The 15237-nt window shown below is 47.0% G+C and overlaps 1 protein-coding gene across 7 annotated transcripts in view; it reads left to right on the forward strand.

The window, feature by feature from the left end:
* The window catches only part of EXOC4 (exocyst complex component 4), a 500658-nt gene that overhangs the window by 137484 nt on the left and 347937 nt on the right, over window positions 1-15237 (forward strand). For all 7 annotated transcript variants that reach the window (XM_064142739.1, XM_064142740.1, XM_064142743.1 and 4 more), the window contains exon 8: window positions 14646-14791. In XM_064142739.1, coding sequence (XP_063998809.1) covers window positions 14646-14791 — 146 coding nt within the window. The remainder of the gene's footprint in view (window positions 1-14645; window positions 14792-15237) is intronic.

Raw genomic sequence — 15237 nt, forward strand, 5'->3', positions numbered from 1 at the left:
AGTGCTGAGTACAGGGGCAGAATAACCTCCCTTGTCCTCCTGGCCACACTGCTCCTGAGCCAGCCCAGGATGCCATTGGCTCTCTTGGCCACCTGGGCACACTGCTGGCTCATCTTCAGCCTCCTATCTATCAGTACCCCCAGGTCCCTTTCCTCCTGGATGCTTTCCAGCCACTCTGTCCCCAACCTGTAGCAATGCTTGGGGTTGTTGTGGCCAAAGTGCAGAACCCTGCACTTGGCCTTGTTCTATCTCATCCCATTGGCCTCTGCCCACCCATCCAGCCTGTCCAGGACCCTCTGCAGGGCTCTTCTACCTTTCAACAGATCCACACCTGCTCCTAGCTTGGTGTTATCTGCACACTTACTGATGCAGGACTCAATCCCCTCGTCCAGATCATCAATAAAGATATTTGCCCCAAAGCTTTATGAATGTGTAAGTCTTACCAATTCCAGTCATTGTGGTGCAGAATAAATTGCTGCTTTCCTATGGAAACATGCCTCTAAACCGGGATTTATATGGAGAAAACGAATCATTTCTTCTGGCTCCCTATTGCACCTACCTTCAGTTTGGATTTTGGGGTTTTTTTTGCTGTTGTTTTGTTTTGGTGTTAAGGGACAGATGCCAAAAGGAGAAAGCAGCCTTGTTACTTAGATCATTTCTGCTAACATAATCTGTATCTGCAGAGCAGCCGAGGTGCCTGGAGAAAAATAAACGCTGTCTGTTTGTTTTATGACCCAGTTATTCAAGTTGACTATTGGTAGCTTAAATAAATTTGTCACGAGTATTTGTTCCTCTTTCACTGAAAATAAACAAACAAACCAGCAGGACTACAGGGAAAGGCAGAGGGGAAAAACCACAACAGCCCAGCCCCCGTTCTTTGTGGGGGCCATGGAAAACACCTTAAAAACACCACTGAATTATCACAGTATCACAGTATCACAGTATTATCAGGGTTGAAAGAGACCTCACAGATCATCAAGTCCAACCCTTTACCACAGAGCTCAAGGCCAGACCATGGCACCAAGTGCCACGTCCAGTCCTGCCTTGAACAGCTCCAGGGACGGCGACTCCACCACCTCCCCGGGCAGCCCATTCCAGTGTCCAATGACTCTCTCAGTGAAGAACTTTCTCCTCACCTCCAGCCTAAATCTCCCCTGGCGCAGCTTGAGGCTGTGTCCTCTTGTTCTGGTGCTGGCCACCTGAGAGAAGAGAGCAACCTCCTCCTGGCCACAACCACGCCTCAGGTAGTTGTAGACAGCAATAAGGTCTCCCCTGAGCCTCCTCTTCTCCAGGCTAACCAATCCCAGCTCCCTCAGCCTCTCCTCGTAGGGCTTGTGCTCTTCCTCATCTGCCTTTGTATCAGCCTACTTTACCAGGTTGTGGCTGGTAAAGTGTGGCCGTTTGAGGCTAGGGTGGCTTTAAGAACACCGCAGAGTTGCAGACCTCCCGAAGCTACAAAGGTCCGGGACGGGTCCTGGAAAGTGTCATCTTCGTGGGCTTTTTTTCCCCCATAAATCCTGCGTTTCTAGAAATCAGCAGGGCTGGGCTGATGGAAAGCTGCACCTGAGGCGGCTGCGTGCGCTGGGCTGATGGAAAGCTGCACCTGAGGCGGCTGCGTGCGCTGGGCTGATGGAAAGCTGCACCTGAGGCGGCTGCGTGCGCTGGGCTGATGGAAAGCTGCACCTGAGGCGGCTGCGTGCGCGCAGCGCGGACCGCAGGCGTGCGCCGGGGTGCAGCAGGCAGGTGCTGGGCTGCAGCAGGCAGGTGCTGGGCTGCAGCGTGGGCGGCAGGGCAGGGCAGGGCAGGGCAGGGCAGGGCAGGGGGAAAAGGGGAGGGACTCTCGCCCTTTGCTCTGGTTTCGCCGGACCCCACCTGCGGTCCCGTGCGCAGTTCTGCAGCCCCCGGCGCAAGCAGGACGCGGAACTGTTTGAGCTGCCCCCAGGAGGGCCACAAAAGTGCTCATAGGGCTGCAGCAGCTCTGCTCTGAGGACAGGCTACAAGAGCTGAGGCTCTGCAGCCTGGAGAAGGCTTCGAGAAGTCCGTCGAGTGGCCCTACAGTATCTGAAGGGGGCCTGCAGGAAGGCTGAGGAGGGACTGTTGACAAGGTCTTGTAATGGCAGGACGAGAGGTAACGGGTTTAAACTGGCAGAGGGGAGATTCGGGTTGGACTTGATGATCTGTGAGGTCTCTTCCAACCCTGATGATACTGTGGTACTGTGAAAGGGTTCTTTGCAGTGAGGGTGGTGAGACACTGGCACAGGTTGCCCAGGGAGGTGGTGGCTGCTCCCTGCCCGGAGGTGTTTAAGGCCAGGTTGGATGAGGCTTTGAGCGACCTGTTGCAGTGCAGATGGTTGGACCTGGATGATCCTTGAGGTCCCTTCCAACCTAAACCGTTCTGCGATTCTTGCGTTGTTGCCTTTCTTTCTCCTGCCGGGCAGGCTGGGCAGGCTCGCACCTGCCTGCCGGGGGCGTAGGGCCTGGCTGGCCTTGGCGGTGCTGCCCGCTGGGCCCGGGGCGGCTGAGCTGAATTTTGTGCTGCGTCACAAGCGGAGCGGTGCGGAAGGTAGGGAGCGCGGAGCGGGGAGCATCGGTTTGCTACGCAGGCATGTTGGTGTGAAGCTTTGGCTTAACGAGCTGCTTTGTTAAGCCCACACAATGGATTGCTTTGTATCTTCTATGCTTTGCTATGCATTGCACTACTCCGCGGCGGCTGCGTGGTGTATGAATTGCCTCTCCCTTTAAACTTTCCGGTTCTCCAATCCTCTGTGTGAGTGATTTGCCTCTTTCGGAAGCGCTAAAAGAGCAGCCTGTCCCGCTTAAAAGCATGACATAAAGCTACTGAAAGTGGAAAGCAGTTGCAAAGTCCCCCTTACACACACACCCACCTGCGGAAGGCAGCCCTCTCCAGGCAGCACTTGCCTGCTCGCATCGTGCAGAAGCCGCTGGAGTCCCTCAGCAGCTTTTCCTTTCAGCTGTTTATTTGCTGAGCCACAAGTGTAACTCAAGGTGAAAGTCCTAATACTGACATGGCACAGAGGAGTGGGGAAGAGTTACTAACGGTAAGAGACCTTTTGCCTTGTGCACTGGTCAGGGTAAGATGCAATGTCTCGGGGTCTGAGTGGCTGCAAAATTCAGTGGGTGCAAACCCTGTCCTGTACGAGTCATGGAATGACAAAGACTTGGGTGGGAAGGGACCTTTGAATCTCCCCTAGTCCAACTTCCCTGCAGTCAGTGCATCTAGATCAGATTGCTCGGTTGCCTTAAACAGCCTGACCTGGAATGGTTCCAGACATAGGGCGTGTATCATCCCTTGGGGTAGCCTGGGCCATTGCAAAAAATGTCCTTTATTTCTAGTCTAAACTCCCTCTTTTAGTGCAGAACCACCACGGTTTGTTCTGTCACCGCAGGCTCTGCTAAAATCCCTGCCCCCAGCTTTCTGATTGGCCTCTTTAAGTACTGAAAGGCCACCCGAAGGTTTTCCTGGAGCCTTTTCTCCAGGCTGAAGAAGCCCAGCTCTTTTATCCTGGCCTCACAACAGAGCTTTCCAACCCTCTGATTCTTTTTGTGGCTTCCTTTGGCCAGTAGGTCCATGTCTGTCCTGTGCATTGGACTCTGGCGCTGGCTCCATTGCTGCAGGTGGGGTCTCAGCAGAGCAGAGGGGCAGCATCCAATCCCTGGCACTTGAGGCAAGCCTGGGGTTTAACTTCAGATCTGTCTAGTCCCGCAGTGATATATCACTGTTGCTGATGCATCAGAGGGGCAATTAGCAGAAAATGCCAATATTTAAATCCTTGGGCCAGGCATTTGTTACTGAGCTGAAGTCCCTTCCTTGACAGATTTTTAAGCTGTTGTGGCAGCTTGTGTGAGGAGTGGGAAGATGAAATGAGCGCTGGCAAGTACTGGGTCATTCAGGGAACCTACAGCCTGGTGTTGACAGCTGCGACAGCGTGTAACAGCTTCCCCTTTTGCTGTGTCATATCTGTGAAACCCATTATATTTGTATATGTGTCTCAGGTGACTTCAGCTCAGACACGCACTAAACAGTCAGATGAGTGGGTGCTGAGGTTCTAAAGTCCATGCAGGTGTTATCAAAAGCTTGTGAAACGAGAAAGTTCTGGTCTTAAGCTCCCAGAATCAATCTAAGCAGGTGTTTGATTCATCTGTGATTAAATCAGCTTTTACCGAGTTGTGTTTTCGGAGTGATTCTGAAGTTTGTTCCCCCCCACTTCCTACCGGGACTTGGATGCACGTTCACAGGTCCACAGTAATTTAGTCTTGATAATGGCTGTGCAATGATAGTGTTACCGAAAGAGTTCTGGGGTTAGCTTTTACTTCTTCCTCACAAATGAAACCCAAAAGGAATTCTTGCTTCTTCTACATAAGTGAGTTTGGACAATGCCTGAGAGAATTCATTCTGGAAGGGGTTTTATTACTATGTTTCAGTTAAATTAATTTCATGGGCAACAGGAGGATTAGATAAAGCAGGCTATGGAGCCTCAAACATTATTCATGGCACCTACAAAGTGCTTTCGTTCTTTCAGACTTACTTTGTTGCTTTGTCTTTTGTTATGTTTGCTAGGTGTGTACCCAGCCCCTGTTCTGAAAGGGGTACAGCTCACACAGTGCTCTGGCTTTAAAAATTCCTTTAACTCTTACCTCTTTTTACGTGTTAATGATCTGTGAGGTCTCTTCTAACCCTGATGATACTGTGATACTGTGATAATTACTGCACCATTTTAATTATTGAGACTTTTGTTACAGCAAATTAGTGGATGATCAGCTGTACACCACTGTCTCCCATGGAGTGCCACTGCTTTTCCTGCCTTAGTCTGGTACTTTGCCAGTAGTTACCTCCTGCTTCCAGAGCTTCTGTCAGGATGCCTCTTTTCCTGTGCTTAGAAAGAAATAAGGGCAAGTCACAGTAGTGCATCCTGCTTCGTCTCACACCTGTATTTTCCCTTTGGAAATGGCCAGAAACTCTGCCAGGGCAGGTTTAGGTTGGGTGTTAGGAAAACTGGCAAGAGTGGTCAGCCACTGGAACAGGCTGCCCAGGGAGGCTGTAGAGTCACTACCTCTGGAGGTGTTTGAGAAACGTGGACATGGTGCTTCAGGACATGGTTTAATGGCCATGGTGGTCTTAGATTGATGGATGGACTTGATCTTGGAGGGCTTTTCCAACTGATTGGCCTTTGCTTTTATTCCCTCTGAGATCATCTCTTGCTAGATGTTGTTGTCTTTAAGGAATATTGTGCCTTCCTCAACATGTACCATGGTTTGAAGTCTCCAGGCATGTCCTTGCATCCCCACTGAACCAGAAGGTGTAAGGTCATTTGACTCTGCTCTTACAGTTTTAACTAATTTCTTCATTGAAATCCCATTGGGAAATCTCCCCTCTGCCTAGTAATCTCAGTTTCTGATGGCTCCTGCTAGGTCTAACTGAAATGTAACTCCAAAGCCTTCTCAGAGGCTGGTGTAACTCCACAATGTCTCAGTACATCAAAAACGCCAATGTTTCTGCAGATGCCTGGCGTGTCAGAGCAATCGGCTGAAAAATGACATCTCAGATCTATTGGAGGGTAGGAGAGCCCTGCAGAGGGGCCTTGCCAGGCTGGATGTGTGGGCAGAGGCCAGTGGGATGAGATTTAACAAGGCTAAGTGCAGGGTTCTACACTTGGGCCCCAGCCTGTAGTGCTGCTTGGACTTGTTTGGGCCAGAGTGTCTGGAGAGCAGCCAGGCAGAAAGGGACCTGGGGGTACTGGTACATAGCAGCTGAAGATATGCCAGCAGTGTGCCCAGGTGGGCAAGAGAGCCAGTGGCATCCTGGCCTGTTATCAGGAACAGTGTGGGCAGCAGGACAAGGGAGGTTATTCTTCCCCTTTTCTCAGCACTGCTCAGGCCACACCTTGAGTGCTGTGTCGAGTTCTGGGCTCCTCAATTGAAGGGAGATGTTGAGGTGCTGGAAGGTGTCCGTGGTCTAGTCGATTGGATAAGGTTGGGTGATAGGTTGAACTGGATGATCTGGGGAGGTCTCTTCCAACCTGATTGCTTTCATGATTCTATGATCACCAAGTTCAACCATCAACCTACAGCACCATGCCCCAGTGTGCCATGTTAACATGTTTTTCAGACACCTCCAGGTGTGATGGCTCTACCACATCCTGTCCTTGGGCAGCCTGATAGAATTCCTGGTAACCCCTTCTGTGGAGAAATTTTCCCTAATATCCAACCTGAACCTCACCAGGTGCAGTTTGAGGCCATTTCCTCTTGTCCTATCTCTAGTTACTTGGGATAAGAGATCAAAACTTGTCATTCTTCTACTTCCTTTCAGGGAGTTGTGGAGACCAGCAAGGTCTCCTCTCACTCTCCTCTTCCCCAGACTATTCCAGCCCCATTTGCTCAGCTGCTTCTCACAAGACCTATTCTCTAGACCCTTCACCAGCTTTGTTTCTTTTCTCTGAACACACTCCAGCACCTGAATGTCCTTCTTGAACTGAGGACACCAAAACTGAATCCAGTATTCAAGGCGTGGCCTCACCAAAGCTGAGTGCAGAGGCAGATCAATTCTCTGTTCCTGCTGGTCACTCTATTGCTGATCCAAGCCAGGATGCTATTGGCATGAGAACATACTGAAGACATTTTCTTATGTTGAGATGCTTATTTCTGGAGCTGTCCTGGCTCTTAGAGTGTCCTCTAATTAAATCAACATAGCCTTTGTTTGCAGTTTCATACCCAATGGCTGCCAAAAACAGGCTGGAGTGAGAAGTTCCCTGTAGCACAAACCAGGTCACCAAATAAATTTTACCACTAGATGTTTTTATTCTCTCTTTCACCTCAAAATAGTAGCTAAAGGTGCTGTGTAGCAATGGTACATTGAACATTGATGGTTCATTCATGCAAGAGCCTGAGTATGGTGTGACAGCTTTATTAAGCTCCCCAGATTTTGAGGAGCTGCTGTGGTCTTCTCTCCTGACCTCTGTGTAAAGCAAGCCTTGGTACTTTGTGCAATTAATTCCTGTTTGGAAGAGGGTCCATGCTTTAAGGAAGCATCCACTCTTAACTGTGGCTTAAAAAATAAATCAGTGGTAGGCAATGTTGTGCATAACATTTGATCTAAGTGGTTAATTATGCTCTGGAAATGCATGGCTGAGCATTTGTCAAAGCCTGTCCAGCTTCAACTCTCCAGCCTCTGGATTTCTTTAGAAAAATCATTAGTGAAGGTTTCCTTCCTCAGCTCTCTGCCCTCCGTGTTGCATGCTGCTGCTGATCCAGTAACCTCTTAGCCTTCTCTTCACTAAGCTAACAAGGCTGAGCTCATGGCTCTTGGTATTTTGCTGTAAGCTGTGCCTTCCTTGCAGCCCTTTACTAGTTCCCAGGCTGCTTTGGTGGACCCTTTTACCCTCTTTTTCCCTGCTCTCCCTTTGTTTATGAGTCCCAGGGATTCATTTGACAATCAAGATGTGAGACCAATGTGGAGTGATGCTGTAAACTTCTAATTCTGACAAAGCTCTCTGCTTTATAGAACCATTTTCAATTAGCTAATTAATACCCATTGTCACAGTGGGGCCTTCTCTGCTCTTGATTTTCTCCAGTATTCCCAACCTTCCTTGTTACAGCTTCACACAATAATCCTGTAGATCATGAGATTATTATTGTTTTTTTCTCTAGATGAAACAGAGGCTCTGGAGAGACCTTATAGTGGCCTTCCACTATCTGAAAGGGCCTACGAGGAAGCTGGGGAGGGACTTTTTGCAAGTGCTTGTAGTGACAAGATGAGGGATGGTGGATTGAAGCTGGAGCAGAGAAGATTTAGACTGGAGATTTGGAATAGGCTCTTTACAGTGAGGTTGGTGAGACACTGGAACAGGTTGCCCAGGGAGGCTGTGAATGTTCCCTCCCTGGAGATGTTCAAGGCCAGGTTGGATGGGGCCTTGAGCAGCCTGTTCTAGTGGCAGGTGTCCCCACTTATGGCAAGGGGCATTGCAACTAGGTGATCTTCAAGGTCCCTTCCAACCCAAATCATTACATGTTTCTGTGATGTAGGGACTTGATCTCTGCTGACATTTAAAGTCCTGCACTAGATTGAATTTTACATGAGTAATAATAATTAAAAAGAAATAGGTAGTGTTATGTTAATTCGAGTTTCATTTATTGTTTCCCCCCTAGACCTTATAATTTACAAATCTGCTGCTATAGTGATAGTTTCATAGGACTTTGAAATGAGAGAAGTTCTGGTCTATAGGAGCAAGGAGGGTGGGAGAGCCCTGCAGAGGGACATGGACAGGCTGAGTGGGCAGAGGTCAGTGGGATGAGATTTAACAGGGCTAAGTGCAGGGTTCTACACTTTGGCCACAACAACCCCAAGCAGCACTACAGGCTGGGGACAGAGTGGCTGAGAGCAGCAAGGCAGAGAGGGAGCTGGGGGTACTGGTAGAGAGTAGCTGAGGCAGCAGTGCCCAGGTGGGCAGCAGAGCCAATGGCATCCTGGGCTGGCTGAGGAGCAGTGTGGGCAGCAGGACAAGGGAGATTCTTCTGCCCCTGTGCTCAGCACTGCTCAGGCCACACCTTGAGTGCTGTGTCCAGTTCTGGGCTCCTCAATTCGAGAGAGATGTTGAGGTGCTGGAAGGTGTCCAGAGAAGGGCAGCAAGGCTGGGGAGGGGCCTGGAGCACAGCCCTGTGAGGAGAGGCTGAGGGAGCTGGGGGTGTGCACCCTGGAGGAGAGGAGGCTCAGGGCAGAGCTCATTGCTGTCTACAGCTGCCTGAAGGAGGCTGTAACCAGGTGGGGTTGGTCTCTTCTGCCAGGTAACCAGCAAGAGAACAAGGGGACAGAGTGTCAGGTTGTGCTAGGGGAGGTCTAGGCTGGATGTTAGGAGGAAGTCCTTCACAGAGAGAGTGATTGGCATTGGAATGGGCTGCCCAGGGAGGTGCTGGAGTTGCTGTCCCTGGAGGTGTTCAAGAAACACTGGCTGAGGCACTTAGTGCCATGGGCTGGTTGACTGGCTAGGGCTGGGTGCTAGATTGGACTGGATGAGCTTGGAGCTCTCTTCCAATCTGATTGGTTCTATGATTCAGTCCAGAAAGGGGCTGCTGCACCCCTTCTTCATTATCTGATGAAACTTCTTGTAAATACTACTGTTCTATAAATGAAGATAGACCAGTCTTAGATTGGAAATAAAAAGATATACATCCATCATTCTGGAATAGGTGTGTATTTACCTTGGATGAGAGCAACCAAAAAGGAAAAGAGAAATTAAGATTTTCTTAATTATTTTTTTTTACAGCTTGCAAACCCCATTATTGGTGGTTTCTAGTTGTGTGTTAGGATCTTGTCATGTGTCTGCCTGGTTTTCTTCTAATAATTGTATTGAGTTCTAGTGTTTTGGTTTTGTCAGGTCCTTGGTAGAAATAACTTGCTCTCTCTCTTGATTTGAAGCTCATGTTGTTGTCAGTGCAAGAATACAGGCTAGCTGAGAGGTGTGTTGTGTGAATCCATGTTACTGGACATCAGTTCTGTCACTCTCCCTCAATTGTTTTTAAACAGAGTCTTTTATCATCTCTGCTGTGATTTTTTTTTCCCCCAGATCAGTGTGGGATGGAGAGCCAGTAATTACTTGGTCATCCTGTTTAACCTTTCCAAAGTCATGGTGTGTGTGGTGTTAGTTCTCATTTGATTTTCTGGACTTTTCCATATATACAGAAGTGTAAGGAACATCAGTGATAGAGTTTGAAACCATCACAATCGAAGTGTTCACACTGCAGCCTCCAGCTTAATTCAGTGTGAGGATAGGAGATACCTTTTCATAGCTTTTAACTGATGGGATAGAGCTTATGGAGAGCTCAGACCTATCTAAACTATCACAAGAGGGTCAAAAAATGAATCCAGCTGTTGCCCTGTGGCCAGGCATACTTGTAGTGCATGTACTTTGTTCATAGGCCAGTGGTGAGCATGATAAGACATCGCAACTTACACAGCAGCCCATGAGGCAGGGCCAAGGAATAAAACTGTCTGTCTGGAGAGTGGCAGCAGGTGCAGGCAGGAGACACAGGAGCAAATTTGTTCTTGCCCTGTTGCAGTTCAGAAGGATAGTGTGGTGCAAGCTGTTACCAGATCAGCATGATTGGCACACTGCACATACCAATGTGACCTTTTGCCTTTGAAGAATTTAATTAAGCCTCCAAATCCATAAATATTGCTTTTTTAATAAAGCATTTAATATTAATTTCCATCTCCAATGAGCAGCTGGAGGAGTCCTTTGTTCTCTTGCTTTGTATATGGCTTCATTTGTTTGACACTGATGTAAATACATGACATGGATAGCAGGATTCAACTGTGAAGCAGAAAGTCAAAGTCCTTGTTCTAGATGAATGGGATGTTGCAAACTTTCCAGTCACTCATAAATCTTGCTGTATGCCCAAGTGATTAATGTCTAACAAGGGTTTTGATTGATGGCATAGCAAGTACTAATCAGGTGTTATGGGACCAAATCCTGAAATCCCTTACTTGGTTGGTTCTGTTAGCTTACACAGGCAGGAAAATGTCTGTGTTTCTTTTTCTTTTCAGTGGATTTTAGCATTCTAGCTTGCTCTGGCTTTTAATAGCTTCTAACTCTGAAATATGATGCTTATTAAAATACTAGGACTGTGAGAGCAGAACAACTGCAGAACTTGGACTGTCTTGATGCAGGGAATAAATTGATGCTACTGACATTGGGTGAAGGCCACACATTGCACAGTGTGATGAGAAAGAAAATTTTGAGGCTGTTTATTAAGGTGCTGTAGAATCACAGCATGGTTTTGGCTGCAAAAGACCTCTAAGATCATTGAATCCAATTGACAATCCAAGACCACCATGCCCCAAAGTGCCATGTTTACACATTTTTTTATGAACACCTCCAAGGATGGTGACTCCGCCACCAACCTGGGCAGCCCGAAAGTAGCATGCAAGGTCTTTTGACTGGGCCACATTAGTGATACTGCTTCAGAATTGTAAGGGTCTTAATCTTTGGGCTGCAGTTATAAGCCAAATGTACCTGTGGGTTGCAGATCTCTCTTGTCTTTACTTCTCTCCCTCTTGGCTGTGTATTGTAGCTGCTCAGCCATGCTTACACTTAATTACTTGGTTCTGAAGTATTTGTCTAACTGTTGAATACAAGGCACTGGAGCAGAAAGAGCTTTGATCTGTCTAGTGCCATTTCTGTTATGCTTGAATTTCATAACTTAAAGATGAACTAGGAGAACAGTTATCAAAACAAGCTCTTTTTGCTGCTTTTACAGCTTTTGACTTTCTCAGAGCCTTGCATCTGACCATCCTGCCCTGCCCATCTAGTAGTAGCATAAAGCAACAATTTTATCTTCTTTGCCCTAATGTGCAGTGCTTTCAGATATGTTCTGACTATCTTACTGCAAACTTACTTTCTATGACTAGTGAGTCCAGTCTGGGCTACCTTGTTCAGGAGACACAGAGAGCTAAATATGCATTAAAAAGAGCATGGCCAGCAGGTCAAGGGATGTTCGGCTCCCCCTCTGTTCTGCCCTAGTGAGGCCACATCTGGAGTCTGAGCCCAGTTTTGGGCTGCCCAGTTCAAGAGAGATGGGGAACTACTGGAGAGAGTCTAGTAGAGGCTACAAAGATGCTGAGAGACCTGGAGCACCTCTGTGAGGAGGAAAGGCTGAGAGACCTGAGGCTGTTGAGCCTGGTGAAGAGCAACCTGAGAGAAGATCTTCTGAATGCTCAGCAAGAGCTAAAAGGTGGTGGTCAAGAGGATAGGGCCCAGCTCTTTCCAGTAGTGCCCAGTGCCAGGACAAGGGACAGTGGGCACACACTGGTATACAGGAAGTTCCAACTCAGCATGAAGAAAAATCTCTTCTGTGTGAGAGTCACAGAGCCCTGAAGCAAGGTGCTCAGAGAGGTTGTGGAGTCTTCTTCTCTGGAGACTTTCAAAACCCACCTGATGGGATCTTGTGCAGTGTGCTTTAGCAGGGGGGCTGATGATTCCCAGATGTGGTGGAGTTGCCATCCCTGGAGGTGTTGAAGCAAAGCCTGGATGAGGCACTTAGTGCCATGGTCTGGTTGACTGGATAGGGCTGGGTGCTAGGTTGGGCTGGATGAGCTCGGAGGTCTCTTCCAACCTGGTTGATTCTATTATCTAGTTGACTGGATAGGGCTGGGTGCTAGGTTGGACTGGATGATCTTGAAGGTCTCTTCCAACCTGGTTGATTCTATGTTCCTCCCATCCCTTGCCATGCTGGGAATCTGTGATTTTTTCCATTTAAACTTTTACCCAACAGAGACAATTTATTTTATTCCTTGCTCAAGCCTCCCTTAGCTTGTTGTGATCTTGGATCCAAGTCCTTGTGTCATGTGCTTTACATTTCATAGTCCTGGATATAAGGTGACACTGGAGTCATGGAATCCATTATAAATAAGTTTCACCCATAATATGAGAACAAACTGGGAAACATTTTACTGATGAAGGCTGAGGTTTAATTACATTCTGGTGGTGATTTTAGGGTGGTTAATTCAAGAGGAGAAGATGAAATGCAAATACAGGAGTAGAAATGGATTTGGTGAATTAGTCTTAAAAATTAGCACAGTGATTATTTCACTCAACAATAACCATGTGTTTTAAAAGCTTCTGCTCAGGTAGTGTTTTAATTGAGATGTTTCAGGAGCTGAAGTTTCTTTTGTGTTTGTAGTATTATTATTTTTTTCCCAAGGTATCCTGAATTATTTCTAATCAGGGGCATGATACCATTTGCCTGGCTATTTATTCCTGTGTAATTTGTTTAAACTTAGCACAGCACTGATGTGTTCCTTTCATTACAGACGACTCTCTTTGATGGGCTTTGACTAGGTAATTATTCAAACAGAACACATTACTAATAGCATCCAAGTAGGTAGATTTTTCTGAAAGTAAAAAGAGACTCTCTGAATGCACTGACAAAAGTTAATTTTTAAGAGCTTGCTTTCCATCTGCAGACCTAAGGAAATTAAAAGTGAATTGACTTGGAATCTGCTTCTGCACCACTGAATTGTTTAATTAGCATCAAATATCAGGCCACCGCTCAGGGCTGCAAGGGTTTCACCAAGGGGACTCTCGTCAAGCAAAGGGACCCCCCAACCCCTTACTGAGTTTATTGGGCTGGAGGAAAATCAACCCTAAACTACACTGGCAGAACTAATGGCTGTGGGAATTCATATTTTCAATGGTGAAAGGAGCTTATTTGGTTTGAGAGCTATTAAAGGGCAATTTTTGCAGCATTCCCAAGTTTTTTTGTGGCAGCAGACGTGACCTGCAGCACATGTACCCCAATGCACACCAGTGGCTTAGATATCCACATATTATACAAACACACAGGTCCTACGTTAGAATTCTCTCTTGTTTTGGACTGCTCACTCCAAGAAGCATATTGAGGTACTGGAGCATGACCAAAGAAGGACAGTGTAGCTGGTGAAGGGTCTAGAGAACAGATCTTGGGAGGAGTAACAGAGGGAACTGGGCTTGATAGGCCTGGAGGAAAAGGAGGCTGAAGGGGGAGACCTTTTCACTGTACAACTGTGCTGGTTTGAGGCTAATTGGAATGTTACTGAGAGAAATTCAGTCCCTGGCAGTGAAAGAAAAAACCCACTGTACTCTATATCACCTATTCTTCTGCTGAGAAATGCAGCTAGTCAAAATATAAATAAGATGCTTCTCAGTTAGCTCTCACTTCTGACTGTTTCTTCTTTTGGTCTGGTCTGTGTGACCAATCCAACCTAACCCCTTTTCCCTTTAACCTCCTTGTCTTTTTGGCCTCTCACCTCAGATGCACAGATTTATCATGTGAGATATACATGGGATGATCTGACTATTTCTGAAGGGAGAGAAAGAGGGATGGGGAAGGAGGTTTGAGTCGGGAGCCCTCCTGGGGACTGATTTCTGGGAGCAGTATTGTGTTTCTGTATTACTTTTAACTTGTATATTACAACTGCATAGATTTATGTATATATGTGCTTGTGAATTGTGCTGAGCTGTAAATACAGCTTCACTCCTTAACTTCCATCTGGCTGAGTCGAGTCTGGGTGATTTTTTTCCTGAGTGTCGGGGGGCAAGGTAACACCCAAACCATTCCAAAAACTCTCTGACAGGAGGTTGGAGCGAGGTGGGAGTCAGGTGAAAGAACAGTTTGTGCCAGGGGGGATTTACATTGGACATTATGGAAAAAATTCTTGTTGAGAGAGTAGTCAAGCATTTTAACAGGCTGTCCAGGGAAGTGGTGGAGGCACCATCTCTGGAGGTGTTCAAGAAACATATGGACATGGCACTGTGGAACGCGGTTTGATGACTATAGTGGTGTTGGGTTGATGGCTGGACTCTGAGATCTTTCCCAGCTGAAACAGTTCTATGATTTTATGATTCTTACAAGCTACCTTTTATACTACTTGGTACTAAAGAAGTTTATAACCAACCAGAAACTGTGATTTCTAAGTCCCTAGGATCCCATTTTTGAACATAAAGGCAGGTTTTCTGTCAATCAGAATGTTGGGACATCTTGCTCTCTGTTCTAGTCCTAAATAATTCCTAAAACCCCTATGTTTTCAGGTTACATTGTAATATTTTAATGCTGTTGTATTTCACATACTGAGTTCTTGTTCCTTCCCTTGGCAGATGCTGCTGACAGAGTACTTGGACATGAAGAACACCCGTACAGCCTCAGAGCCCTCCACCCAGCTTAGCTATGCCAGCTCAGGCAGAGAATTTGCAGCCTTCTTTGCAAAGAAGAAACCACAAAGACCTAAAAACCCTTTGTTCAAGTAAGTACTGGGACAATGGTAAAGCTATACCTGAGCTGGTTTTGGTCCCCCAGGTACTGCACACCACTGGCTGCTAATCATAGTTTCGTTGTGTGAGAGGAAGGCAGAGTTTGAGGTTCAGGTTTAACAGCCAAAGCTGAAGCCTCAGTGGGATCTGTTATGAATTCATTGCTGGGTTTCAGTGTAGCTCTTCTCCAGGGCTCATCTAGGGACTGGGATCCCATTGTAGAAGCTACTGCAAAGCATGCAGTGATCCATTACGCTCCTCTTTGTCCCTGGTAAATTCAGGACCCGTTAAAGAGAGAGATAACAAGGACTGGACAAAGAGAATTAAGATAACTGTATAATTACTAGATAGACTAAGCAGTTAATCCTATCACTAACTCCTTTAATTCAGAGTGGAAAGAATTAAGTGGTTGGGAGGAGAGCATAACAGAGAGGATGAG

Source organism: Pogoniulus pusillus, chromosome 4 (genome assembly GCF_015220805.1).
Source record: "Pogoniulus pusillus isolate bPogPus1 chromosome 4, bPogPus1.pri, whole genome shotgun sequence".
NCBI classification, from domain to species: domain Eukaryota; kingdom Metazoa; phylum Chordata; class Aves; order Piciformes; family Lybiidae; genus Pogoniulus; species Pogoniulus pusillus.